Source organism: Vombatus ursinus, unplaced genomic scaffold, assembly GCF_900497805.2.
Source record: "Vombatus ursinus unplaced genomic scaffold, bare-nosed wombat genome assembly UNPS02014826.1, whole genome shotgun sequence".
NCBI lineage: Eukaryota > Metazoa > Chordata > Mammalia > Diprotodontia > Vombatidae > Vombatus > Vombatus ursinus.
Window position 1 is genome coordinate 4387021 of NW_020954604.1, and position 27077 is coordinate 4414097.

Consider the following 27077-nt stretch of genomic DNA (forward strand, 5'->3'; position numbering starts at 1 on the left):
AGACCTTGTTTTCTCCTGAAAGAGAAGTGAGGGGAGCGGGAGTGCAGGTAACTAAGGATTCCATTTAATTGGAATTCATAGTTGGTATGCCCTGAATAAATTATAAATGAGATATTAAATATAAGAAAATGCTTCAGTGATAAGAATCTTTCTGCTTTCTTAGATACCTCATCACTTACCTTTCATGAGATTTTCTGTTTAGCCAAAGAGGCAGCTGACCATCCAAGAGTTTCCAGTAACCTTGCAGTCCATGCTGCATTGAAAATCAATAGAACCTGAATTACAGTACATTGTCTTAGGCAGGGGCTGGGCTTCTGAGTTATCCTGCAGTGACAGAAAACATCTGAATGTCAACATAGAATAGATGTATATTGAGTAAATATGACACTTGCTCCCCTCTGTTTCCAAAACATCACCTGGGGATGTTTCGTTGCCTCAATATTGTTCTGATGTTAATGGCTCAGCCCTCTAGGCTGGTTATAGGAATCTGCTCTTTGATTTGTGAATGTTGAATCCTCCTCCCAACTGTGAGGGTGGAGACTGCTTGGGGAAATTTCAAATGCTGCAAAGGGGATGACTTCAGCTGATGACAAGCTAAAGGAGCTCAGAATTTGGGTTGATGATTCAGGTGGCAGGAACAATCTTATGCAACTCCTTCCAGTTACTTGGACGTATGCATTGAGGGACTTTGTCCACAAGGGGAGAATTTGAAATATGTTCATTCCTAGGATTACAACTGGAAGGGTGTTTGGAGGTCATCTGGTTCAACTTCATCATTTTACATATAAAGAAACTAAGGCCCAGGGAAGTTGTCACTTGCCCAAGGTCACACAAGTAGCAAGTGACAAATCCAGAATTTGGACCCAGGTCCTCTGATTCCCAGTCTTCTTTCCACTAGAGCACATTACCTTGCAAGAGAACAAGTTACCTTGAATTGAAGTGCACAAATGCAAGAAAACATTGATTAATAACTTCTACTTGGACTCACATATAGCACTTGCGTATCTTCTTACTGGATAATTGCTCATACTAGTTATCACTGCAGGTGTCTAATTCCCTCACCCTAGATTGTAGGCTCTATGTAGTCAGGCACTTGATCATCTCTACACATTTTATCTCCCACAGTGCCTGACACTGATCTGCAAAATCTAAGTACTTAAATATTTGGTTGTATGATAAATGGATGAATGAATTTAAATGCCTCCTACAGATATTCCAAATAATTCAATAACATTTATAGTTTACATCAGACACTAGCTGTATGGCCCTGGGCAAGTCACTTGACCCAGTTTGCCTCAATTTGCACATCTGTAAAATGAACTGAAGAAGGAAATAACAAACCACTCTGGTATCTTTACCAAGAAAACCCTAAATGGGGTCATGAAGAGTTGGACAGAACTGAACAACAACAACAACAATAACATTCAACTTTAAAGTTTGCAAAACACTTTACAAACATTGTCTCACTGATCCTCACAACCCTTGAAGGTAGGTGCTATTATTATTTCCATTTTACATATAGGTGTAGGTGAAGTGACTTGTGCCGGGGTCACACTGCTAATGTCTTTATGGTTACAAAGTATTTTCTGTAGTTTCTATTCTTGTCATATTATAAAAGTGAAACCTGAAACCTAAGAGGTTGTGTCACTAGCTAGTGACAGAGGCAGGACTGGCTTCTGACCCTAGATCCAATTTCTGACCCTTTCCCTCCCAATCCTGTTGCTTTTTCCCCCACTTTCCCATTAGGATGTGATCTCCTTAGGGAGTGACTTTCCTTTATTATCACCAGGGCTTAGCACAGTGCCTGGAAACATAGTAGGTGCTTAATAGATACAAGTTGATAATCCTGTGCCTCTTGAACCTGCCCTTATTTTTGGTTAAAGGTAGAAAACTCCCTAAAGCCTATTGGTGGCAAGTCTTCCCTTGGATAAAATTCCAAACAGGATAATGAAGACCATGCTATTCTGAAACAAACAAGTTAATAAAAAAGAGCTGATTCACATAGCCCTTTGAGATTTGCACAGTGTTTTGCATACATTGTCATACTTAGTGAGTACTACAGATTATTTTCCACATTTTACTGATGAAGAAAATGAGGTTTAAAGAAATTATTTGATTTTCCTAGAATCATACAGTTACAGCAAAGGTAAACAAAGTTTCACCTCCAGCTGAAAGCACTCATTTTATGACTCTTCAGTTTAAGCTCAAGACTGAGTCTCTGTGATTTCTGAGTGAAGTTTGGCTGATCAAATAGCTTGGTCTAGTGAATGAAATATTACCTAAGGAGGAAAGACCTAGTGATGAATTGTTGCCAAGCTTATCTGTGTACAAGATTTTTTGGTCCCTCCCCCTCACCCAGTAAAAAGTAAGTAAACTATTGGAGGGCAGGAATTTATGTTTTTTTTTTCTTTCCCTTTTTGTATTCCCAGTACTTGGTATAGTGCCTCACATAGTTTTCACCCCTCCCCCCATGGGGGAGGGGGAACCAGACCTGTGATTCAATTGGTATTGGGAACTCTGAGTGAGGAAATGCCTTCTACCAAAGCAGATAGGTACCTTCTCTGCAGTTTACTGTTGCCAAAGGACACTGAGGGCTTAAGTTACTTGTCTAGGGTGACAAAGCCATCGTGAGTCGGAGTCAAGATGAATCCAGGTCTTCCTGACTCCAAGGTAGGCTCTCAATCTACTATGTCACGTTGCCTCTCTAGTAGATGCTTAATAGATAAATGTTGAGTAGAATTGAATTTAATTGTCTGAGGTCCAGTGTAGCTCATTTTAGAAAGTTTCATTAACAGGTTAGCTTCCAGGTTTTGAATTGTTTCTTTATTTGTTTGTTTTGGTTAGAGAAGCTCTCAAAGACCATCTTTTAAGGAAGACAGGATTACAATCTGGTCTTGGTGGGCCTCATATCCATGCAATCAGAGATAATTGAAATATTGATTACTGATTGACCTAGTTCTTGTTCTTTTCTGTGCCACTGACATTGTCTCCATTGTGACATTTTATATGTAGAAGGCATCCTCAGTGTGTGCTTTATGGCAAACTGAACAGAGTATGTCAAAGACAGAGTCTTTGGGAGTCTTCACTCCTTTTGGTTTGTGCCTCTGCACATACAAATGCTAGATGTATGACTCAATACAAACTTCTAAGACTTGTTCTTGATCTCAATTGTTTTATAAAGAATTAATGAATGGATGGATGGATGAGGGTGTGAAAGATAATGTATTTTCCTCAAAGACATCTGATTGACCTTTATTCTTTCATCCCTATCTCTTTTCACCAGTATCACATGAGGAATAAAAACAGTCACTTACCTAACTAGGGGGCAGTGAAGAATACTAGGGTTGTAGAATTTTGTTTTGATTATTGGGGTCCAAAATTCACCTAGTGTGCTTGAATGGTATTGAAATTACAATACTCCAAATCTACATACCCAAGATCCCTTGGGTATGAACCAAGATACAAGAGACATTCTTTCAACACATTGGTAGCTTATAATAAACTGATAAGTGTGGCAGGTGATGGAAACCAGCTGGTATGTAGGAACTAGCTTCTCAGGAAAGTGAAAATAGTGTCCCTGCCCCAGGAAGGAAAGAGTTGAAAACCTGAGAGATACCAGACTGAAGCTACGACAAATGTATTGACTTTGCCTTTCCTTTATCCCACCTACTGATCAGATTTTCTGTGAATTTGTGTTGTTAGGTACACATCCCAGGGTTTGAGAAGTTAAGTTTTCCTTAGATAGTAGAATGAGAAATAATGAGTCACTACTGGAAGAAGGGGGCAAAAGGAAACATTGATGCATGTCACTGAGACTAGTGAGCAGTACTGTTTTTCCCCCAATTTATTTATTTATTTTTAGTTTTCAACATTTACTTCCACAAGATTTTGAGTTCAAAATTTCTCCCCATCCCTCCCCTTCCCCCAGTACATGACAGCCTGCATTCTGATTCCCCCTTCTCCAATCTGTTCCCCCTTCTATCACACCTCCCCCCTCTTATCCCCTTCCCCTTCTATTTTCCTGTAGGGCAGGATAGATTTCTATACCCCATTGCCTGTATATCTTATTTCCTAGTTGCATGTAAAAACAATTTTTAACATTTGTTTTTGAAACTTTGGGTTCCAAATTCTCTCCCTTCCTCCCTCCTCACCTACCCTCATTGAGAAGGCAAGCAACTCGATAGAGGTTATACATGTGTACTCATGCAAAACACTTCCGTATTAGTCATGTTGTGGAAAACTAACTATATTTCCCTTTATCCTATCCCACCCCCCATTTATTCTAGTCTCTCCTTTAACCCTGTCCCTCCTCAAAAGTGTTTGCTTCTGATTACTCCCTGCCCCAATCTGCCCTCCCTTCTATCACACCCCTCTCTCATCCCCTTCTCCCCTATTTTCCTGTAGGGTGAGATATATTTCCATACCCAATTGAGTGTGTGTGTTATTCCCTCCTGAAGCCAAATCCAATGACGGTAAGATTCATTCCATCCCTCTCACCTCTCACCTCTCCCCTCTTCCCCTCCATGGTAAAAGTTTTTTGTTCCTTCTTTTATGTGAGATAATTTACCCCATTCTACCTCTCCCTTTCTCTTTCTCCCTGTACAATCCTCTCTCACCATTAATTTTATTTTTTAGATATCATCCCTTCATACCCTGTGCCCTATGTCTATATATATGTATATATGTGTGTGTGTGTGTGTATCACACACACACACACACACACATACACACACATTCCCCCCTACTACCCTAATACTGAGAAAGGTCTCATGAGTTACAAATATCCTCTTTCCATGTAGGAATGTAAACAGTTCACCTTTAATAAGTCCCTTATGATATCTCTTTCCTGTTTACTTTTTCATGCTTCACTTGAGTCTTGTATTTGAAAGCTGAATTTTCTATTCAGCTCTCGTCTTTTCATCAAGAATGCTTGAAAGTCCCTTATTTCACTGAATGTCCATTTTTCCCCTGAAGGACTATACTCAGTTTTGCTGGGTAGGTAATTCTTGGTTGTAATCCTAGTTCCTTTGACCTTCAGAATATCATATTCCATACCCTGTGGTCCCTTAATGTAGAAGGTACTAAATCTTGTGTTATCCTGATTTTGTTTCCACAGTACTTGAATTGTTTCTTTCTGACTGCTTGTAATATTTTCTCCTTGACTTGGGAACTCTGGAATTTGGCTATCATATTCCTAGCAGTTTTCCTTTAGGGATCTCTTTTAGCAGGTGATCGGTGGATTCTTTCTATTTCTATTTTACCCTCTGGTTCTATAATATCAGGGCAGTTTTCCTTGATAATTTCTTCAGAAGTGATGTCTAGGCTATTTTTTTGATCATGGCTTTCAGGTAGTCCAATAATTTTTAAGTTATCTCTCCTGGATCTATTTTCTAGGTCGGTTGTTTTACTGATGAGATATTTCACATTGTTTTCTTTTCTTCTGATTCTTTTGGTTATGTTTTATAATGTCTTGATTTCTCATAAAGTCACTAGCTCACATTTCCTCCATTCTGATTTTTTAAGGAATTATTTTTTTCAGTGACCTTTTAGACTTCCTTTTCCATTTGGCCAATTCTGCTTCTTAAGGCATTCTTCTTCTAATTGGCTTTTTGGATCTCTTTTGCCATTTGGGTTAGGCTATTTTTAAGGTATTATTTTCTTCAGTATTTTTGGGGATCTCCTTTAGCAAGCTGTTGACTTGTTTTTCATGATTTTCTTGCATCACTCATTTCTCTTCCCAGTTTTTCCTTTACTTCTCTTACTTGCTTTTCAAAATCCTTTCTGAGCTAGTCCATGACTTGGGACCAATTCACATTTTTCTTGGAGGCTTTGGATGTAGGACCTTTGACTTTGATGTCTTCTTCTAATTATGTGTTTTGATCTTCTTTGTCACCAACAAAAGATTCTATGGTGACTTTTTTGCACAGTTTGCTCATGTTTCCAGCTAATTACTTGATTATTAAACTCTTTGCCCAGTTAGGGGTCTCCTTCCAGTGTGGAGAATGTAGTGTCCCAAGCTTCAAGGGTTTTGTGCAGCTGTTTTCAGAGATACTCCTAGGGACCTATAAATTTTCAGCTTTTCCAAGGTGGCATGATCAAAGGTGAGGTGTTTACTCCTTTCTTGGCCTGTGCTCTGGTCTATGAGTGACCACAAGCACTTTTTTCTTCCTTGGAATTGTGAGGAGGAATCCCTCTCCACTTCCACTACAAGCTCCACCATGCCAGTACTCCTTCTCCCCCCAGGGTTGCCACCCAGAACTGTGACCCAGATCCAAACACAGGCAAAGCAGGAGAATCCTGCCTCAGCACCAGCAAAGAGATCCCTGTAATCCCCCTCTGATCAGATGCTTGATCTGAATGTGGGCCGAGAGTTCCAGAAGCAGCCGCCATCCTGGGGCTAAGCAGGAATTGGGGCTGGACTGAGTTCCTCTCTCACTGAGGTCCAACAGACCTTTCCTACAGACCTTCTAAGCTGTGTTTATGGGTTGAGAAGTCTGGAAACTGCCACAGATCCCCTCAATTCAGTCCCTTGAGGCCTGCTCCAGGTTTCCTGAGGCCTGGTCTTTGCCTGTATGGCCCACACTGAACTGTGATCATCTCCCACCCCAGAGTAACAGACCTTTCCAATCAAACATCTACGTTGTCTTTGGCTGGAAATTTGTTTTAATCTGTCTTTTTGTGGGTTCTGCTGCTGTAGAATTTTTTTTCTTCATACATGAATAATTTAATCTCTTTACATTGTAGAAGCATTTGAGTACATACTACATCTTCTGTATCATCACTTGAAATTTTTAATGCTGGCATTGCTGACACTTCAGCTGTCACAATACTTTTTAACCCCAAATTTGATAAGCCACCTCTGATTAAGCCACATGTAAAAGCTAAATACTTAGGAGCATGATCTAAATACTGTTTTCCTGCCAACATCTGAGTCAGGAGTCAAAATTTGTTGTCCTGAAGCACATTGATGCCCTGATGATTTGCCCTTAGATTATCAATGAGTGTCTTGAAAATAGTGGTCCAAAAATCTTGCAAATGAACTTCATGATATCTAATTCATCCTGGAAACTTGCGGCGTCCTTTGTAAACCTTTCTATCAATCTTTGTCCTACTCTAAAACCCATGTTGTCCAGCTTAGTAATGCATCTTCCATTTTTCACCTCCCCCTGATTCGAGGACTTGTAGACACCAGTCACCATCTCATTGTGGAGAAGCAAGAAGAGCGCCTCATCAGCCATTTCCTGCTGCTTCTCTCAGTCTCTGGGGACCCTGGGAAGTTGGAGGTCAAGGCCTGTGCATGGTCTCTGGCCAAGTGGATTTGACCACCTCCAGGCTGCTGCCTCCGGGGCTGTGCCAGGCCCCACTGCAGTAGATCCCAGTCTGGGGGTGGGGTGGGGGGAGGGATGAGGGGAGTGGGGAGATTGGGGGGGCTTCACCGTGTCTTCCGAGGCACCGGCACTAGGCCGGGAAGCCCAGTCGCAGGCATGGCTGCAACCTGAGGCACAGGAGAAAGCACTTCTAGAATTTGTTCAGAACCATTTTTTACAGGTATTTGGAGGGGTATGGGGGAGAGCTCAAGCAAGTCACTGCTTTTACTCTGCCATCTTGGCTCCTCTGCAACAACAACGTTATACTACTAAAACTATTGTTAACCTTATAAGATAGATTCGCTTAACTTTTGTGTAGGACTATATTCACTTATCTAAATACACTTCTCCAACAAGGAAATTGGAAGGCAAGCTATCTTGGCTTAAAAGTGAATGAACCTTTCTGCCTCTGAAATATATAGATGGTTTTCTTGAGGCCAGAGCAATAGGGTCACCCCTAAGATAAACTATGAAATAAGCAGTCATCTATCTCCAGAGCCCCCAGCCTTCCTATTATGAACCCCTTTCCCTCTTCACTTGATTTTCCTGTCCAGTACCCTAGGAGTCCAATGTTTTTTTCCTCACATTTTAATCCCCTAACCTGCTCTCAGTTAACTCTCTGATATAGTCATTGACTCATTACTATGAATTTGTGTCATTGTATTGCCAGGTGCATAATTTACTTTTTATCTTTAGTTGTGGAATGAAAAAAAGAGAAGAGGATTTAGAGTTAGATCTAAAGTTTCAAGTAAAATGGAATGGGAGGAAAAGGGAGAATGAAGCATTTTGGAAGACAATAAGACCATTCTTTGTACCTGTGTACCAGCACCTTGCAAAACATGTGATGCCGAGCAAGTACATAATAATATTAATTGATTCTTAATAGTATTAAGAATTAATAATAATAAATATTGATTGATTGAGTTGGTATGCTGCATAGGAAAGAATCCTGGTTTTGGAGCCAAGGGCACTTAGTTTGAATCCTAGTTCAGTTAATTACTCACTATGTGATATAGAGCAAGTCACTTCATTTCTCTGGGACTCATTTTCCTCATCTGTCAATCAAGAGGGTTGAGCCAGGTGACTCGTGAGGTTCCTTCAAGTACCATTGGCCTTTAATCACTGCCAAGGGCCAAGTGTAGTGGCTTGCTCAAGGATTACAAAACCCTTGCCATTGGAAAGAATGAAGGTGAAGCTGTGTGATCGCTTGAGATCAGGAATTCTGAGCTGAACTAGGCCTATTGTGTGTCCACATTAAGTCTGGCACCAATATGGTTAGTGCCAGGGAGGGTCCACCAGGCTGCTTAAGGAGTGTCAAACAGGCCTGGGTAGTGAAAAACTGAGGACAAAGCTCCGTTGCATATCAGTGGTGGGGTCATTCCCTAAGTAAACCTTGAACTTCCAGCCTCCTCAAGACAAGAAGACCCAGTCTTAGGAAAAAAAAAAAAGAAGAGAAAATTCACAGCCTAGGAGGATTATTCTTTAAACCTTACCCAACTTTGCTGTGAGGGCACTTTGCCTTACACATATATTTCTGTATTTTAAGTCAAGAAAAAACTCCATTTATCAATTTTATTTTATTTTATAACTCCTTTAAATGACAAGGTCTTTATGTAAAGTTGTTTTAGGTGCCTTCATATTGTTTCTCCTTCAAAGAAACCTTACCAAAAAATGTTTGGATTGTGCTCCCAGGCTTTTGTGAAAAGCCCATTCTTGCTTTCTTGCAATTAGAGCGTATAGACTGCAACAAAAACAGACTAACTTTTGCAGGAGCATTTTCCATTCAAAAACCTCAAAGGACCTTAGACTTTATTAGTTTGTTTTCATGACAGAGGGAAAGGAGAAGGAAATCTGTTCTCTTTGCTCCATCCATTTAGATATAATAAACAGATAACAAGCATGTCTTTTCTAATGTAATTTTTGTTAAATAAAAAGGAAAGAAATCAGATAACTTCAAAATGGAGGGTTTTAGCAGCCAAGCAAAGCCAATGAAGACCTATTATTTTAAAAACCTATATTTAGACTTCCTAAATTTTTTTTAAATTTTGGCCAACTGTATTATCAACATTTCCTTTGATCCTTTATAATCTGCAAAATGACTCCTGAGAGACCCATAAATCTTCAGATCATTCACTTGCTAAAAATCCCTCAGAAGTCATTTTGATGACTAAAATGAGTACAGGCAGTCAGAGTAACACATGTTGAATGACATAGTGCAAGCTTTTTTGATACTTTCCCTTTCAAATACCCAGAAGGGCAAAGCAGTTTCAAAAACAAGTTATCTGTGAGGGAGGGAGGAAGAAAAGGAGGAGGGATAGTGGGATAGAGGAAGGAAGGGAGGGAGGGAAGAAGGGAGAGAAGAAAGGAGGAAACCCATAAAACTTAAGCAAATAAATATGTACCTCTGGGGGATTAGCTGAATTGATTATCTGAGGCTGAGTTGATCAAATAGAACCTTGATTTAGAAAAAAAAAAATCTCTGTGCCCCAGAGTGAATTTCCTTGTGCTACCCAGTCTTCCTCTTTATAATTGACCTGTATTCATTTAGCCTCATTATTTCACAGAGTTTACACCATAGGATCATGGTATAAGAGCTGAAAATGGCCTTAGGGGACATCTAGTTCAAATCCCTCACTTTATATATGAGAGAACTAAGGCCAAAGGAAGTTAAGTGATTTGCTCAAAGTCACCCTGACAGTAAGCAACAGAGATAAGATTTGAACTCTGGTCCCTTAATTCAAAAGTCAGTGCTCTTTTCATAAATCTATGCTGTTTCTTAATCAAAGGACTCACAGGAGACCTCAGTTCCATCAGTGGTGCTATTAGATGGAAAGGCTAGAAAGTGAGCCCAAAGTTAGAATGAGTCAAAAAAAAGAGTAAAATTTGATACCTTAATAGAAAATGAGGTAAAAAACCTTTCAAATCCTGGCTCAGAATAACATAATTTTGCTCAGATTGGTTAGACTTAGTGAATTGAGTGGAATTGATAGTATGTTAATTCACCTTTATTTTTGAGTTTGGGAGAAGAAACAGAATGTGTTTGGCATAAGAGGCAGCACTTACAACAGAGTAAAAGGTCCTGGCTTTAAATCTCACCTGTGATGTTGCTACTTGTGTTATATTGGACAAGTCACTTAATCTCCCTTGGTTTCAGACTCTTCACCTGTAAAATGAAGAGGCTGTATTAGATGGTCTCTGTGGTCCCTTCCAACTCAACATCAAGAATCTAGTTGAAGGGCCCTTTTAGAAGCATGTATTAGAAGTATTTTTGAACTTGTTCTATTTAAATTCCTTCTAATAATCTTAGGTGTTATGATAATAACTAACATTTATAAAATAGTTTAAAGCTTTCAAAGTTCTTTGCCTATGATATCTCATTTGGTCCTCACAACAACCCTGGGAAGTAGGTGCAATTATTATCCCCATCGTTTTGCAGATAAGGGTATGAGATTGAGAGGTTATGTGACTTGTCCATACATGATTTGCCCAAGGAGTTACCTGGCTAATAAATGTCTAGGGCAGGATTCCAGCTCATGACTTCCTAATTCCAAGGTCAATGCCCTACCCACCACACCACTTAGCTGCCACACACTATTCTCTGCTACTTCTGCTAAAGTTCTGTGTTGTTGCCTCATTATGGCAAGGAGGTGATCCTGGGTTCTCAAAATCAATGCCAGCAGAGCACAGACTTTTTCAGGTTGTACCACACTGACAGGGCTTTGAGCCCAAGACCAACAGCAGAATGTGTGTCTGCATTATAGAGTACTTAGAGCTAACTACCTAAATGGGGAGAAGTTCAGCATCAGTAGATTGACCACTAGATGATTTGTTATTATTTCTTCTTTTATTTGGCCAAAGCAATTCATCCATCTATTAGGACATGAAGAGTGGGGCAGGGCGGAGAAGAAAGGGGCAATGCAATCTCTGTTGTTGGAGTGCTCACCGAGATCCTTTCAGGTCTCTTAAGTGTGTTACCATCCTAATATTACGAAAGTGAACCATGAGGACAAGTAATTTCTCACCTGATGACTTTCCATCTCTTCTTTGATTCCTCCAAGGAGTGCCAATCATCAGATCAGTGAATCAAACATCTAGAGCTGGAAGGGACCTTGGAGGCTATCAAATCCAACCCCCTCTCCTTTTATAGATGAGAGTGCTTGCCCAGGGTCACACAGATGGTATGTGTGTAAGGCAGGATTTGAACTCAGGTCTACTTGATTCCAGATCCAAGACTTACACTGTGTCACCTAGTTGCCTTTACTGACATTAAGGTTGCTCACAAAAAGTAGATTGCTTGTTTTCTCCCTGAAAATCCACCTGTGTACAGATGATTTTGGGCATTTAAAGAGCTAAATATTTTGAATGTTCATTTCTTATTTAGGAAAAAAAAATTGCCAGAAATGAATTAATCCTAAGGAAGTCTGGCTGAGAGAAAGTGAACTGTCTATGTAGCTGAGGGCATAATGGAGTTTTTGATTGCAAAAGCAGGCCCCTAAATTCACTTAATCAATTGTGCTTTTAGAAAGATTGACATCACAACAAAGGCCTATCGGTAGAGTTGGTATTGCTAACTTAAAAAAACTATGGTGTTCTCATGGGAAAGAATGCTATCTCTAAGTAGGAAAATGGAACAACTTGCCCAAATCTATAGTACTTTTTTTCTTAAAATGTTTCAATCTCCAGTCTGTTATTATACCAGATCACCACAGCTTTTTCAATCTCCTAAATCTATATTTCTCCAAATATTTTTCTGTCCCCCATTCATCTTTCTATGCTGTATAATCTTCAATTTATTCTTGATCTCCTTAACCCAGTTGTAAGGCTACAAATTGGCCAGCCATACTCTACCCCAGGGGAGAATATGTCTGTGAGACTTGCTTGTGTGTCCATGGTAGGATACTCCCTTTGTGTACATGACTAAATAAAAATGCTTTGGTTAAGCCACTGAAATGCAGAATAATAAATGACTAGTTGTTAGGTTGGTGATGGTGGTGGTGATTGCTAATGACTTATACCATGCTCCCTGATAACAGGGACTAGATCTGTTATTTTATTGGTATAGGGAACTGCCTGGTTGAGAAATATCTTTCTACAAATGGAGGTCAGCAGTCTTTTCTTTTCTTTTTTCTTTTTTCCCCACTTAATAGTATTTTTTCCAATTACATGTAAAGATAGTTTTCAACATTCACTTTTATAAGATTTTGAATTCCAATTTTTTTCTCCCTCCCTCCCCTCTCCCCTCCGCAAGATGTCAAGCAATCTGATATAGGTTATACATGTAAAACCATATGAAACGTATTTCCATATTAGTCATGTGAAAGAAGAATCAGAACAAAAGGGAAAAATGATGAGAAAGAAAAAAAAACAAAAAAGGTTAAAATAGTATGCTTTGATCTGTATTCAGACTCCATAGTTCTTTCTCTGGGTGTCAGCACCCTTTTCTACAGCTTACAATCTTACAAAGTTGCCCAGTGTCCTGAAAAGTCAAGTGATTTACCCAAGGTCACTCAGTGAGTATGTATCAGAGGTGGAACTTTTCAACTCCCAGACCAGCAGCCCATACTGCCTTTCATGATATGCTTCATATTAGATGGAATCAGATTCAGGGAATGTAGTGCTCTGTTCTAGGAGCTTACATTTGGCTCACAAAGAAGGAAGGTGTTAGGGGATGGAAGTGTGGGATGATTGTGAAGTTATTAATGCGCGTGTGGGTGGTGGGAAGGGAGGTTTGTGGCTTTGCAGCTGTCTTTTGTGATATTGATAATACTGCATGGTATATCCCATGTTAATTTAAAAGACTGAGTTTACTTTCTAGTCCTCAGTTGACTCCATATCATTTGAGTCAGTTCCCAGTTAGTTTGCAGTTAGTCTTTAATGGTCAATCAGTCAATAAACATTTATTAAATGCCTGCTATGTGGCAAGAACTGGGGTTACAAAGAAAGGCAAAAGACAGTTCTGACCCTCAAGGAGCTCACAATCTAATGGCCTCTTTCCCTTAGAGTAAGGAACTTCAGTCTGGATTGTGTACTATACTGTGTCCCACCATAACCTGAGTCTCCTTTTATGTTTCCAAGGATGGGAGGAGCACCTTTATTGGACACCAACTGGGTGGTGTCGATGTGCCCAACAGTAAAGACCAGCGGGTCAAGTCAGCCAGAGCCATTCAAATCACCTACTACCTCCAGACCTATGGCTCTGCCACTCAAGACCTTATTGGGGAGAAGTGGGAGAGTGAGTTCTGCAAACTGATGAGGAAACTGCAAGAGGAGCACCGGGACTTCCAGCTGTTCTCTCTAGTATCCTTTAGTCTCTGGAGAGACTTTCATAAGACCAGCATTCTGGCCAGGAGCAAGATCCTGGTGAGCCTCATGCTGATCTTGACCACAGCCACCCTCTCCAGCTCAATGAAAGACTGCCTTCGGAGCAAGCCTTTTCTGGGCCTCTTGGGTGTGCTGACAGTTTGCATCTCCAGCATAACTGCAGCAGGGATATTCTTCATCACTGATGGAAAATACAATTCCACCCTCCTGGGCATCCCTTTCTTCGCAATGGGTAATTATCCCTCTTTATCATGATCGGATTTTTGTGGCTTTGGTGGCAGAGTTTCCAGATAGATTTTCATCTTTGCATTAGAGTTAGGGGTGTTGTTAGGTCTGTTTTAAATCTAGCTTTGTGTGGTTTGTTTGCACTATGGGATACATTCCACTCATCAAGTCATCCCCTTTTAGTCAATAAATCATCCCCTTTTAGGGGACTCCAAACTTATCATGGTTTAAGGAATGGTACAAGGGACATGTCACTGCCACTGGAGGCAGAGGGACCTAGGTTCAAGTGTGGCCTCTGAACCTTACTGTCATTGTGAACTTTTGACAAGTCACTCACTGATCTTAAGTTTCCTTATCTGCAAAATAAGAGAGGCTGGGCTCTGAACTCCTTTCTGGTTCCAATTGTATTGTTGAATGAAATACCTCCCCACTTTTAAATAGTCAGCTTGCTTTTAATCTCACCTAAATTTTCCAATATACTCTTCTCTTCACATCTTCCTAGAGAGCTAACTATCCCTTATGGCAAAAAATAAAAAAGGAACGAGTCAGCTCAGCAAATCTACTCACACATAAAAAAAGTCTGACCCTATGTACTGTTTCATATGCATAGTTTACTATCCAGGGGTATATTGGTAAATGTTGAGCAACCATATCTATAAATATATATATATATATATATATGTATATACACACACACACACACACATATACATATATACATACATGCATATATATACACATATATATACATATATTTAAAAGTATACAGAACATACTTTTAAACATAATCTACATTCTTAACATTTTTCTCTATTACCTTCTTAAATCTAGACAATCAACAGCAACAACAAATAAACAAAGCCCTGATTTGTAGCATTTGTCAGTTTTCCAAAGTATAAAAGGCCACACTGAAAATTTAACAATCTGGTCATCTAAGCCTGTTCAAGCTGGTTCCAGAACACCTCTGCCCCAACCTATGCAGATGTGGGAAAGGAGAGGAAGGACTCCTTTTTTTTTTAACTTTGTGGTCAAAAGATTTTGTGGATCTCCACATTATAGTAATCGTACCATTCCTATATCTGGCAGCTACTTGGCACAGTGGCTAGAACTCTGGGCCTGGTGTCAGGCTGGCCTGAGTTCAAATATGATCTCAAATACTTTCTTATTATGTGACCTATGCAAGTCATCTAACTTGTTTTCCCTAGTTTTCTTAACAGTAAAATGGCAATAACAGCACCTAGCTCCCAGGGTTTTTGTGAGGATTAAGTGAAATATTATTCATAAAGTGCTTATTTCCTTCCCACCTATCATGCAAAAATATAATGGTCTTTACTATAACAACTTAAAACGTTGTCAATACTTTTGAAAAATATAATAGGGACTTCCCAATAAATAGCTATGTTAATCTCCTTGCTAGATTCACAATAACGTTACATATATATACAGAGAGAGAGAGAGAGAGTATGTTTATGTAATATGTATATATTAGTTTGGGGCCCTAGTTACTTCTTCCCCATAAGTTGGGGATATTCGTTTATCAGGAGTGGAGAACCTGTAGCCTCAAGGCCACATGTGGCCCTCTAGGTCCTCAAATATGGCCCTTTGACTTTTCACTGAACAAAATGATTTTGGTGATTACTTATAGTTTGATTTCTATCCTATAATTTCTGTGTGTGAGACATATCTTTTATTTTGTTCACAGCCAACAGTCTAAAATTGTTTGCTTATTTGTTAAGATGAGTCATATAGTAAAAAGGACCCCTTAAAGTACCCCTGCAAGCTACCCTAATGGTGACCACTAATCAAAAAAGAAAAATCTGAGACAAAATATTTTCTCTTCTGTTTTTTCCCAGATGATGGGTTAAGAGTTATTGCTTTAAGAAAGCCTGTATGGATTTTAAATGTTTGTTAGTGATGTGCCCCGTTATGAAAATATTCTGGAGTTGATGCCATGGTATAAAAATGCTTTAGAACCACTGGTCAAGGTCTCACTAATCTTTTAAAATATAAAAGAGGAAAACTTTCAGTAACCCCATTATTCCATTGACTTTGTAGACTGAAAGTGTCCATTCCAACCTAAGTTCTTTCTTGCTGCCACTTAAAGAGGTTTCCTTCCTTTCTTCCATAATGATTGAGAAGGGATGGTTAGCATGCCCAATGCTACCCATACTAAGGGCGGTCTTCTACGAAGTTTTCACTTAGAAGGTGTATCTTCAAAGACACTCATTAATAACTGAGGAAATGGGTGGAGGTGATTGGGTGCTCATGAGTATGTGGCTAAAAGGAAGATGGAAGGAAGGAGAAAGGAAGAATTATAGTTCCTGAGCAAGATTGATGGGTCTTATCATCGAGGTGATTATAGTGCTGATATCTATGGCATTGCAGGAGAGGGTCTGTCAGTTGCATCTGTGATCTAATCCTCTGTGTGCACAGACTTGGCAACAAATGGTAAAAATGGACTGTGGGTGGCCAAGTGGCATGAGCAGGAGAGAATATAGCTGACAATGAGTAGTTTATACTTCTCCAGGTTAAAATCTGCCATGCTGCTCTCTGAGTTATGTCCCAAATAACCCATAGTATGCAATGAAAGACTCAGGCATGAGGGGGAAAAAAAGGATGGACAGGGATTTTCCAAGTCTTTTGGAAAATGTGTGTTTCCTGCTTATGGGGAATATTCTCTCTCCAGATAAGGATGCTTCCAGAAATGTTGGCTCTAGGCAGGCAGTGATTATGTACTTAGAACATTTTGTTATGCATAAGGGATTCACTCACATTAAATGAAATATGATGAGAATTCTGAGATGCAACTGATACCATTCACCAAAAGGGGCAGGACTGTACTTGGGGGTATAGATTAGTTATCTAAGAGTCCACTGCGGCTCTTTCAAAATCTATGAGTAAGAAAATGAGGTAATGGGAACATTTATCAGGGAAAGGTAGAGTGATACACCCTATGCGTTTAAGGAACAAAAAAAAAATGTGTCTCAGGATGCTACCTAATAAAATGTACATTATAAAATTCTAATAGGAGTTTCTCACATTACACCACTGACCTATGCTAGCCTAGAAATACAAGAATGAGACAAATTCCTAGATTAATATAGCTACCTTCTTTCTTATCTCCCAGTGACCAGTTTGATTCGGCAGGCCTGGGGATATAGTTCAGCTCTGAGGTATGTTCATGATTGCCCTAGGTTACCCTTAGGATATCTGGAGGACCCCTGGGAGATCAAGTCACTTCTAGGGAAAATCAAGGGACTTGGTTTTCCTCCATCAAAAGATAAGTGATCCTAGGTCTCTTAGATTGAACCTGATTAAACTCATTTAAGAACAGATCTCAGTTCCTTGGTTAGCACTGTAACCTGAACCATTGTTCATAGGATAAGAGATTTGGACTGGAAGGAATTTTAGAAGCAATCCTGTCAGACTCCCTCCTTTTATAGATGAGAAAACAGACAAAAAGAGCTTAAGTAACTTGCTCAGAGTTGCCCAGCTAATAAGTGTCTAAGAATGTTACTTGAACCAAGATCTCCCTGTCTCCAGGTCCACTGTTTTCTCCATTGTGCCATGCTTCCAAGTGTATTGAGTTCTAAGAACCTTGCTTCCAAGAGCTAGGATTTCTCTAGATTTAGAGACAAACTAGAACCAGGCTGGTTGACAACCATGAAGATAATATTAGATGCCTGAAGCATGCACTGAGTTAGTCAAGGTTTTTTTTTTTTAACCTTCTTTAGCAAGTCCCTTTCTGAGGAGAAAATATTTTTAAATGCATAAAATAAAATACACAGAATTATAAAGGGAATCAATTATATTGAAATGCTCTTACCAAAGTTTTTTTTTTGAAAAATCAAGTTCACAGACTCTGGATTTACCTAGGACCAGATCATAATTAGAGCAACTTCTAAGAATTGTCAGAGTGAGCAATAGTATAGAGCATTAGCTGATCAATGATCTTTATAAGAAAAGAGCCAAGGGAGAAAGAGACAAATTATGTCTTCAAGAAGGTAGTTTAAGTAGCAAGGGACATAGGGGCTATATTTCACTCATATATCTGAAGCAAAATCTACATCACTGACCTTTGAAACCACAAAATTTGCCATCACAGTTTCTGTATGTTATTTCCAAGGGAGCCAATCAATGGATTTTTACAGCTACAGGAGCCACCTTGATATTAATCCCATACTATCTCTCCAGCGTCTATTATTCAGAACTATATAGTGGTAAATTAACTCACATAGATAAATGGCCCATCTTCTCTGGTGTCAGGCTTTGAAAAACAGCATGTCCTTTAAGAATGAAATACATACCTGCTTGATTTGGGCCCTCTGCCATGATGAGACTCTAGCCACCCCCTTCCTGTGCTCTGTGTGACAAGTTGTAATTTTCCCAACAAATCATCTTATTTCATGCTAAAGAGGTAGCTGTGAGACCAACACTTTAAAATGAGTGGGACTCATATCCTAAATAACTTGAAGAAAGGATAGCCAAAGGACAGTGAGGGTGGAACGTTGTATAGACTATCAGATATAGTTGCTATGTGAGTTATTTTTTCTGAAGTGTTTTCTCTCTCCTCTTTTCTCTCCATTTTTTCTCTCTTCTTTCTTCTCCTCTCTTGTTCCTTTTCCTTCCTTCTCTTTCTCCTCCTTTTCCTCCACCTCTTCCTTCTTATTCTCTTTTCTTTTTCTTATGTCCCCTGCTTCTTCTTCTCATTCTCTTCGTTCTTCTTCTCTTTCTTCCCCTATTTCCCTTACTTCTTCTCCCAATCTTGCTCCTTTCCCATACTCTGTCTTACTCTTCCCTCCACCCCCCACCATTCAGTATTCCAAGGGTCGGTGCACTGGAGAGATGAGTAGGGTGAGATATTGGAAATGAGTGATGTAAAAACAATATATATATATAAATACAATATGCAATATAATATTATTATATTATATATTACATACAATATTAAAACTATGTATAATACATTATAATTGTAATAATATATATAATTTTTAAAGTTGATTATAGATTGAGAGTTGAAAGAAACATAAGAGGACATTTAGTCCCTTATCTTACAATGAGGAAACTGAGGATAAGAGAGACTAAAAGAATTGCTCAAGTTCACATAACAAATAAATGTCTGAGGCTAGGTCCACACTGAGTCTTCTTAGCACTCTATTGATTATACCATACTGCATCATAACTAAAGCTGTATATTGGAGATTGACCTCCAAAAGCTGTGGCTACACCTAGGTCCTGTCTTAGATTTACTGGTAACCATGGAGGATGTTGCAATTGATGACAGTATCGCACAATTACAGAATTGGATGGTTAAATGGGACCACTTTAAGTATCATCTAACCCAATTCCCTCATTTTACAGATGAGGAGACTGAGCTGGGACATTTGCCTTAGGTGACTTACCTAAGGTCACATGGGTCTTAGCGGCAGAGCTGGGACTAGATCTTAGAACTCCTGATGCTCAGTCCAGGGCTTTTTTGTTTTCCATTTCAGAGATAAGCCTTCAGAGAATTGGAGGAAAATTTGTTCCTATAATGATATAGAACAAAGCTGTTCGCTCAGCTGTTTCTTTTGAAGGTCTCTTCTACTCCATTGCTTTCAATTATCACCTCCATGCAGATGACTCCCAAATCTGTCCTCATTTAACTTCTGCTTGTTTCACATCAATCAATCAATTTCTACTGTATGTCAGACATTATGCTAGGTGCTTAGGACACAAAGAAAAAAAATGAAACAGCCTCTAACTTCAGAAAGCTTACATTCAATCAGAGGACACAATGTGTTTCCATCAGGGGAGACAATCAGTGGAACACACTCTCCATCTGCTGGACTGGGGCATCTCCTGTAGATCAGAGTGCATGCCCGACTATTGCCCAGTGCAACACTCACCCTGGTCATCATACCACCCCAAATTCAAGGTAATTGGCCTGGAAGGAGGCACCAGCAGCTGTTGGCAGGGATTAGGAAAGACTTTAAGTGGAAAGGTGGCTCTTGAATCGGACATGTCGACCTGGATGTCACTTCAAAGCCAATTATATAAGAAGGGAAAAGTACAACCTTTAAAAAAATCCTCTAACTACATCCTTCTGTATCCCTTATTCATAAACTTTTTCTATCTCTGATGTAACAAATTTATTCCTTTCTGTCCTGCCCTCCAAGTTTCAAGATAATTGATCCTCATTTTAACTTATCTTATATGCATAGCTACTTGTGATTCCCAAAACCTTCTTTTCCCCTTTAGTCTCCATCTCTATAACTCCCTTTTGCTTATTACTTTTTTCTAATTTCATTCTGCTTTGTTTTCTACATGTCTATTGAGAAGCGTGTGGCTTCACATTGGATTCAGTATGCCCCATAAAATATGGTGATGTACAAACTGAAAGTAATTAAAAATAAAAACTCACAATGACCATGCATTCTTTTTAGCCCAAGATCTCTTTCCTTTCCAATCAGAATCCAATGGGAATGCTGCTAATTTAATTTATGACTTCCTAAACATCAGCCTTTTATTACTTCATCTGCTTTATGTGGATCTACTTTCTCCTTCTAGTGGACGAAGAATTAGCTAATACTACATCTAGGATCCAAGCTGGCTCATGCTACATCTTTCTGATCTTCTGTGGATAATTTCCCCAGAATATCAGCAACCTTCATTCATTCATTTCTACCTCATTCCAAACTGCTTATGTTTCTTAGCCTTCTCAAAACCCTTTCTTATATGCATGCCTGTAACTAGGGATTTATCTGTTATCTAAAAGTATTGAGAGCCTGCAGGGTTAAGCTTCAAAGAGATCCAAATAGATAGACTTGACTTATCATAGATCTAAAGGAGATCATTAGGAAATTTTATGAATGATTTCTTTTCCCAGGGAGTTAGAACTGAGGCAGTGTTTAAAGCAAGGCCTATATCTTTTATTTCTTTTGGATTTTTAAAAAAGTATTTTTATTTCATATGGAGGCAAAAAAGGTCAAGAATCTCCAGAGAAATAATGAAAAGATTACATAAAATTAAAAATAAATTTGTCCAAACAAATCTAGTAAATGTAAGATGAAAAGGGAAAGTAATTGAATAGGAAAAAAAAATCTTTGCATCAAATTTCCCTCATGAAAGTTTCATTTCCAACTTGGAATTGATTCAAATTTACAAGAATAAGATCTATTCCCCAAGTGATAAATAGACTAAGGATATGAATAAAAAATTCCAGCAAAATCCTTTCTAATATGCTTGCCTGTAACTAGGGATTTACTCATTCCTTAAAAGTATTCAGAGTTTCCAGGGTTGGGCTAAAAAGAGTGTCAGGTGGAATCTCTGAATTGCTTTTATTTGTATTTCTCTAATTAGTAATAATTTGAATCATTTTCATTTGGCTCTAGTAGCCTGAGTTTCCCTTCTGGAAAGTGATTTGGAGTTATACACAAAGCATTATTAAAAACACATACGCCCTTTGGCGCAGGAAAAGGAAAAAAGTCCTATATGTACAAAAATATTATGTCAGCTTTTTATAATAAAAGAAACCTGGGAAACTAAAAGGATATCCATCAATTTATGAATGGCTGAATAAATTGTGACATGTGTATATATGACTGTGCTGTAAGAAATGAGGAAATAGATGATTTCAGAGATTTGGAAAGATTTGTACAAGCTGATGCAGAGTGAAGTAAGGAGAACCAGAAGAATGAGTCATACTAGAACATCAAAGTTATAAAAATAAACAATTTTGAATATTCTTACCAATGGTTAAAGCATGAAATGAGCAGAACCGAGAGAACAATAATAAGAAATGCTTGAAAGACAAACAAATTTGAAAGCTGTAAGAACTATAAAAGGTGGGGGGAGGGAATAAGCACTTTAATAGCACCTATTATGTGCTGGGCACCATGCTAGGTGCTTTTGCAAATATTATCTCATTGGATCCTCATAACAATCCTGGGACAGTGGTACTATTATTATTCCCATATTACAGTTGAGAAAACTGAAGCAAATGGCAGTTAAGTGACTTGCCCAGGGTCACACAGCTAATAAAAGTCTGAGGCCAGATTTGAATTCAGGTCTTCCTGACTACAGGCCTATAGCACTCTATCCACTATGCCACCAGAAGTATAATCAATACAATGATCATATGTGATTCCGGAGGACTGATAATGAAACATGCTATCCATTTCCTGACAGGAGATGAATTTAGGATATAGAATGAGACGTCTATATTTTTGCATGCTGTCAGTGAGGGAATTTGTTGTACTTGACTGTGCTTATTTTTACAAGGAATTTATAATTTCTTTTTAAATTTTTTTTTTTTTTTAGTTTTCAATAGGTTAAGGAATGGGAGGCAGAAAACTAGATTTCTGTTAATTAAGGAAAACAATTTAAAATAGAGAAGTAAGGGGTGCTACAAATGTCAGATGTTACACAAACTATCACAATAACTTTGCTAATTTATTTTACTTTGTTTTACTAAGATTTCCTCTTTGGTTGTCCTCTACTTTACTTCTACCATTACCTTTCTCTCCTATTCCTTAACCTCCCTCCTCCCAAGAATCCCTACCTTCTTCTCTCCCTCCAACCTATCCCCTTACCCTCTTATTTCTTTCTGAATTTAGAAGAATTTTATACCCATCTTGATATATGCATTTATTGTGTTTTAACCTATTCTTGATGAAAGTAGGGTCCCAGAACTGCTAGCCCTCCTCCCCCATCTAATTCTTCTGTGTTAGTTCCTCCTCTTGCACCTCATTTATATGAGATAATTACTCTTTTTACCTTTTCCTACATCATTTTGCTTTTTAGAACTACATGATACTCAGCTCTACCCTACTCTTTCTTTTAAGCTACCCAATTAATAATGACAATCCTAGACATATAGTTTATATTTTCAGGTATAAAAAGTAAACAACTTGTCCTTCTTGAGTACCTTGTTGTTTGCCTTTGATGTTTGCCATAATTTCTCTTGGATCTGGTATATCAAACTTTCCCTTGTCAGCAGAGGTTCCCTCAGTCTTCCCCAACTCAGATGCCAGACTCCCCACACTTTCCAGGAAGTGAAAATTTCTGCAGCTGAGGTCAAGGTACCTCCTAATCCAAATGCCCCCAGGGCTTGCAACTTGCTTTCTCAGTGGAACTAGTCTGGAGAGGTTTACATTTCACTCAGGCCAAAACCTCAGTCCTGGGATCTTTCTTCAGATCTAATCTGGTTGTCCCAGGAGGACCACTGTTCTGACCCCAACTCTTATTTATTTTTGCCACTCTACATTTGCCCTGAGGTGCTATTTTGTCTTGTATGTAGAGGATATCTGGAGAGTTTGGAATTTTCTTACTCCATCATCTTCCCAGAATCCTCTCTGAAGCTGTGTAAGATGGATTTCTATATTCAATAGATTGTGTATATTTTTCCCTCTTTGAGCCAATACTGATAAGAATAAGGTTCAAGTGATGCCCATCATTTCCTCCGATCTTTCCCTCCACTGTAATAGGTTTTTCACATCTTTTCATGTGAAATAATTTACCCCATTCGACCTCTCCCTTTCTTTTTCACCCAATGTACTCCTCTTTCTCTTCCCTTATTTTTGTGTCATTCCTTCAAATTTACTTTATATCCATATCCTCTGTCTGTGTATATTCCTTCTAGATGTGGTGCATTTTTTTTAAAAGAATTACAAGTAATCTTCTCATGTAGGGATATAAACATTTCAGCTCCTTTGAATCTTCTATGTTTTATTTTCCCTTTTTACCTTTTTAGGTTTCTCTTGGGTCTTGATATTGGAGATCATTTTTTTTTGTTCAGTTCTGGTCTTCTTATGAAAGCTTGAAATCCTTCTATTTCATTGAATGACCATTTTTTCCCCTTGAAGTATTATGCTTAATTTCACTGGGTAGGTGATTCTTGGTTATGGCTCTAGCTCCTTCACCTTTCAGAATGTCATATTCCATGACCTCTGATCCTTTAATGTTGTAGCTTCCAAGTCCTATGTAATCCTGATTGTGGCTCTCCGATATTTGAAATGTTTCTTTCTGGCTGCTTGCAGTATTTTTTTCCTTGACTTGTTAGTCTTTAAATTTAGCTAAAATATTCCTTGGAGTTTTTATTTTAGGATCTCTTTCCTGAGGTGATTCATTGTCTATTTTGCTCTCAAGTTCCAGGATATCAGGACAGTTTTCCTCGATAATTTATTAAAAGATGCTCTCCAGGTCCTCCTTTTGATTATGAGTTTCAGGTAGTCCAATGATTCTGATATTATCTCTCTTGGATCTATTTTCCAGGTCAGTTTTTTTCCAATGAGGTATTTTACAATTTCTTCTATTTTTTTTTCATTCTTTTAAACTTGTTTGATTGATTCTTGATGTCTCATTAGCTTTCACTTGCCCAATCCTAACTTTCAAGAGTTGTTTTCCTCAGTTAGCTTTTGTTCTTCCTTTTCCATTTGGTCAATTGGACTTTTTAAGGAGTTGTTCTCTTCAGTGGATTTTTGTATCTTCTTTTCCATTTGGCCAATTCTACTTACTAAATAGTTTTCTTTCTCCAAGCCGTTAACTTTTTTTTTCATAATTCTCTTATACCACTCTCATTTCTTTTCCCAAATTTTCTTCTACCTCTCTTATATGATTTTTAAGCTCCCTTTTTGAGTTCTTCCATGAGTTCTTTCTGGGCTTGACTTCTTTCCCAAGCTTCCCTGAGCTCATATCTCATATCTCCAACTATTCACTGCTCCTCTCCAGGTGAAAATCTCATTTTTACCTCAGGCTCAACTTATTTCATCCAATACTGCTCACCCTCCTGAGCTTCATTATTTCTGTCATCAGGCTACTCCCCTATTTCTTTGCCATGCAGAGGTGTATTGTGTGTTTCATTATCTATTCTCTGGGATCAGTATTTGTTTTTCATTTATTCAAGGTTTGACTTCTTTTTAGTAATCTTTTTATTTACATTGCTTAGTCATTGTGTATACTCTTCTTTCTGCTGTGTATATTCAATCTTTCCACTCAACCAGGATTGAAATAGTTATTTCATCTTTGACTCCTTCCTCATTTGAACTTCCCAAATCAAATTAGTCTTCAAGCCCTGCTTCTTCTTTGTTCACCACTTTGTTCACTTCTCTTTTTTTTCACCACTTCCTCTGCCATCACCTAATTTCAGCCCTTTGTAATCTCATTCATTCTCTGAGAGAGAAGCCATCTAATCCTAGGGTCTCTCTGCTCCCCCTATTCTGATCCATCCAGCGTATCAAACATAGATCAGTCTTTCTAAAATAATGCTTTGATTATATTACTCTCTTCCTCAAAAACCTTTAATAGCTACCTACTTCTAGATTTCTATTGAGTTCATAGAGCTCAAGAACCTAACCTCAGTCTTCTTTTCTAGTTTGACCTATTGTTCTCTCTGCACCTGAAAAACCGTTTTACTTAGTAGCCTACATATTTTGCACATTCTCCCCTCTGTGCTTCTGTTCACTTTATTGGCCTTACCTGTAATGCTCTTTTCCCTTCTTTCCACCCATCAAAAGCTTACACATCCTTTCAGACAAAATGCAAAATCCCAGCTTCCTTTGTACACCAAGCCTCACAAAATCTCTTCTTCTGAATTCTCATCATGCTCATTATCTATACTATTCATTAGCATTTATAGATAGGCAGCCTTAGTTATTGTCTCAAGGTAATTATAACTTCCTTGGAAATAAGAGCTTTGCCTTATAGTTCTTTGTAACACCCAGTGATACAAAAAGGTCATACATATAGAAAATATTAGATAAATATTTATTACTTGGTTGCTTTGACCACTGTTGCTGCTTTGGGAGAAGAGGTGCTACAGTCATTCTGCTGTCTTGGGTTTCAGTCAAAAGCCATCCAGTACTGGTTGGCTCCATAATTCCTTTTTTTCCCTTTCTTTCACTTCTTTGATAGATGTAACGGTGGTATATTAAATGGGGGGGGGTTGGTTGGCTGCTGGACTTTTTTTTTCAGAGGAATCAAGATGATGTTTTGCCATTCCCATCTGACCTTGGTAGGTTTACTGGAGGGCACAGATTTTGAAGAGGAAAATGAAATCTATTCTAAGTATGTAAAACAGAATGGAAGAGAATGTGCAGTCCATCATAAAGCCATAGAAATGTGGCCCTTGCTCTTTCTTATATGTAACTACAAAGGCAGTGAGTTTTGAGTAAATTCCTCCATCTTGGTTTAGGTTAAAAATTATATTCAGTTTTAAGATTATGGAAAAGCCCTGTGCAGTCCTATAGTCCCAGTTACAGTATGTACTGAATTTTAATTGTATCCTGTCTTTTTGAGATTTGTGCAGATTGTGCATTTCTCTGAGTTCTATGTTAGCTCTTTTGTACTCTTAATAAGCTTCCTTCTAGTGGCAACCATATCAAAATTATATTAGATCTGTGAGCAGGTGCTGTTACATAAAACTGATTTTCTTGAGGGTGGAAAGCATACCTAACACAATAAAATGTAGTTGGCTATGATCTTCACTGGACAATCTTGATGATCATATGTAGAATTTACACCTCAGTTTGTGTTTTTCAAATGGAGGGACACATGAGGATGCCTGAGAAGGATGTAAAATGCAATCTAGGCTGCTGTTGTTTTTTTCACCAGAATCAAGCAATGAATCAGGCTTGGGTATATGAGCAGACAGGGAGGCACATCCTAAGATAAAGGGGGACATCAATTTCTCTGACCTATTCAATACTATTAGCATGTAAGTTGTTTCTTTACCCACCTCTAATTTGGGCACTAAAGCCATCCTCAAACACTAGCTTGTCAAAAGCAGCCTTCAACAACTCTATTTCATAATTGAGTTTGCCTTTGTGCCAGTGCTGGTGTGTCCCAAGACAAACTATTCCTGACCTGGACATGAGCATTTCAATGACAAGTCAAGTTCTTGATGACTTCAGTGTATCTGGGTACATGCTAAGGGTCGAACTTGAAAATACACTAGAAAATCAAGATTCTGTTTTTAAAAAATGAAAATAAAATAGAGTAAGTTTCCAGAGAGGAATCCCAAGAAATCTATACACACACACACACACACACACACACACACACACATGCATGCGCACATGATGCACACACACACATACACATGCGCACTTCTTTTGGGGGGATAAATGCTTTATTGAAATCCTATTTTTATACCACTGTTAGTTCTCAATAACTATCCTTCCC

The 27077-nt window shown here is 38.5% G+C and overlaps 1 protein-coding gene and 1 pseudogene across 1 annotated transcript in view; one reads left to right on the forward strand and one right to left on the reverse strand.

Moving 5' to 3' along the window:
* PTCHD4 (patched domain containing 4) overlaps positions 1–27077 on the forward strand; it is a 297104-nt gene that overhangs the window by 70760 nt on the left and 199267 nt on the right. The window contains exon 2 of the mRNA XM_027838452.1: positions 13443–13920. Coding sequence (XP_027694253.1) covers positions 13443–13920 — 478 coding nt within the window. The remainder of the gene's footprint in view (positions 1–13442; positions 13921–27077) is intronic.
* Positions 6762–7238, reverse strand: LOC114025114 (annotated as a pseudogene).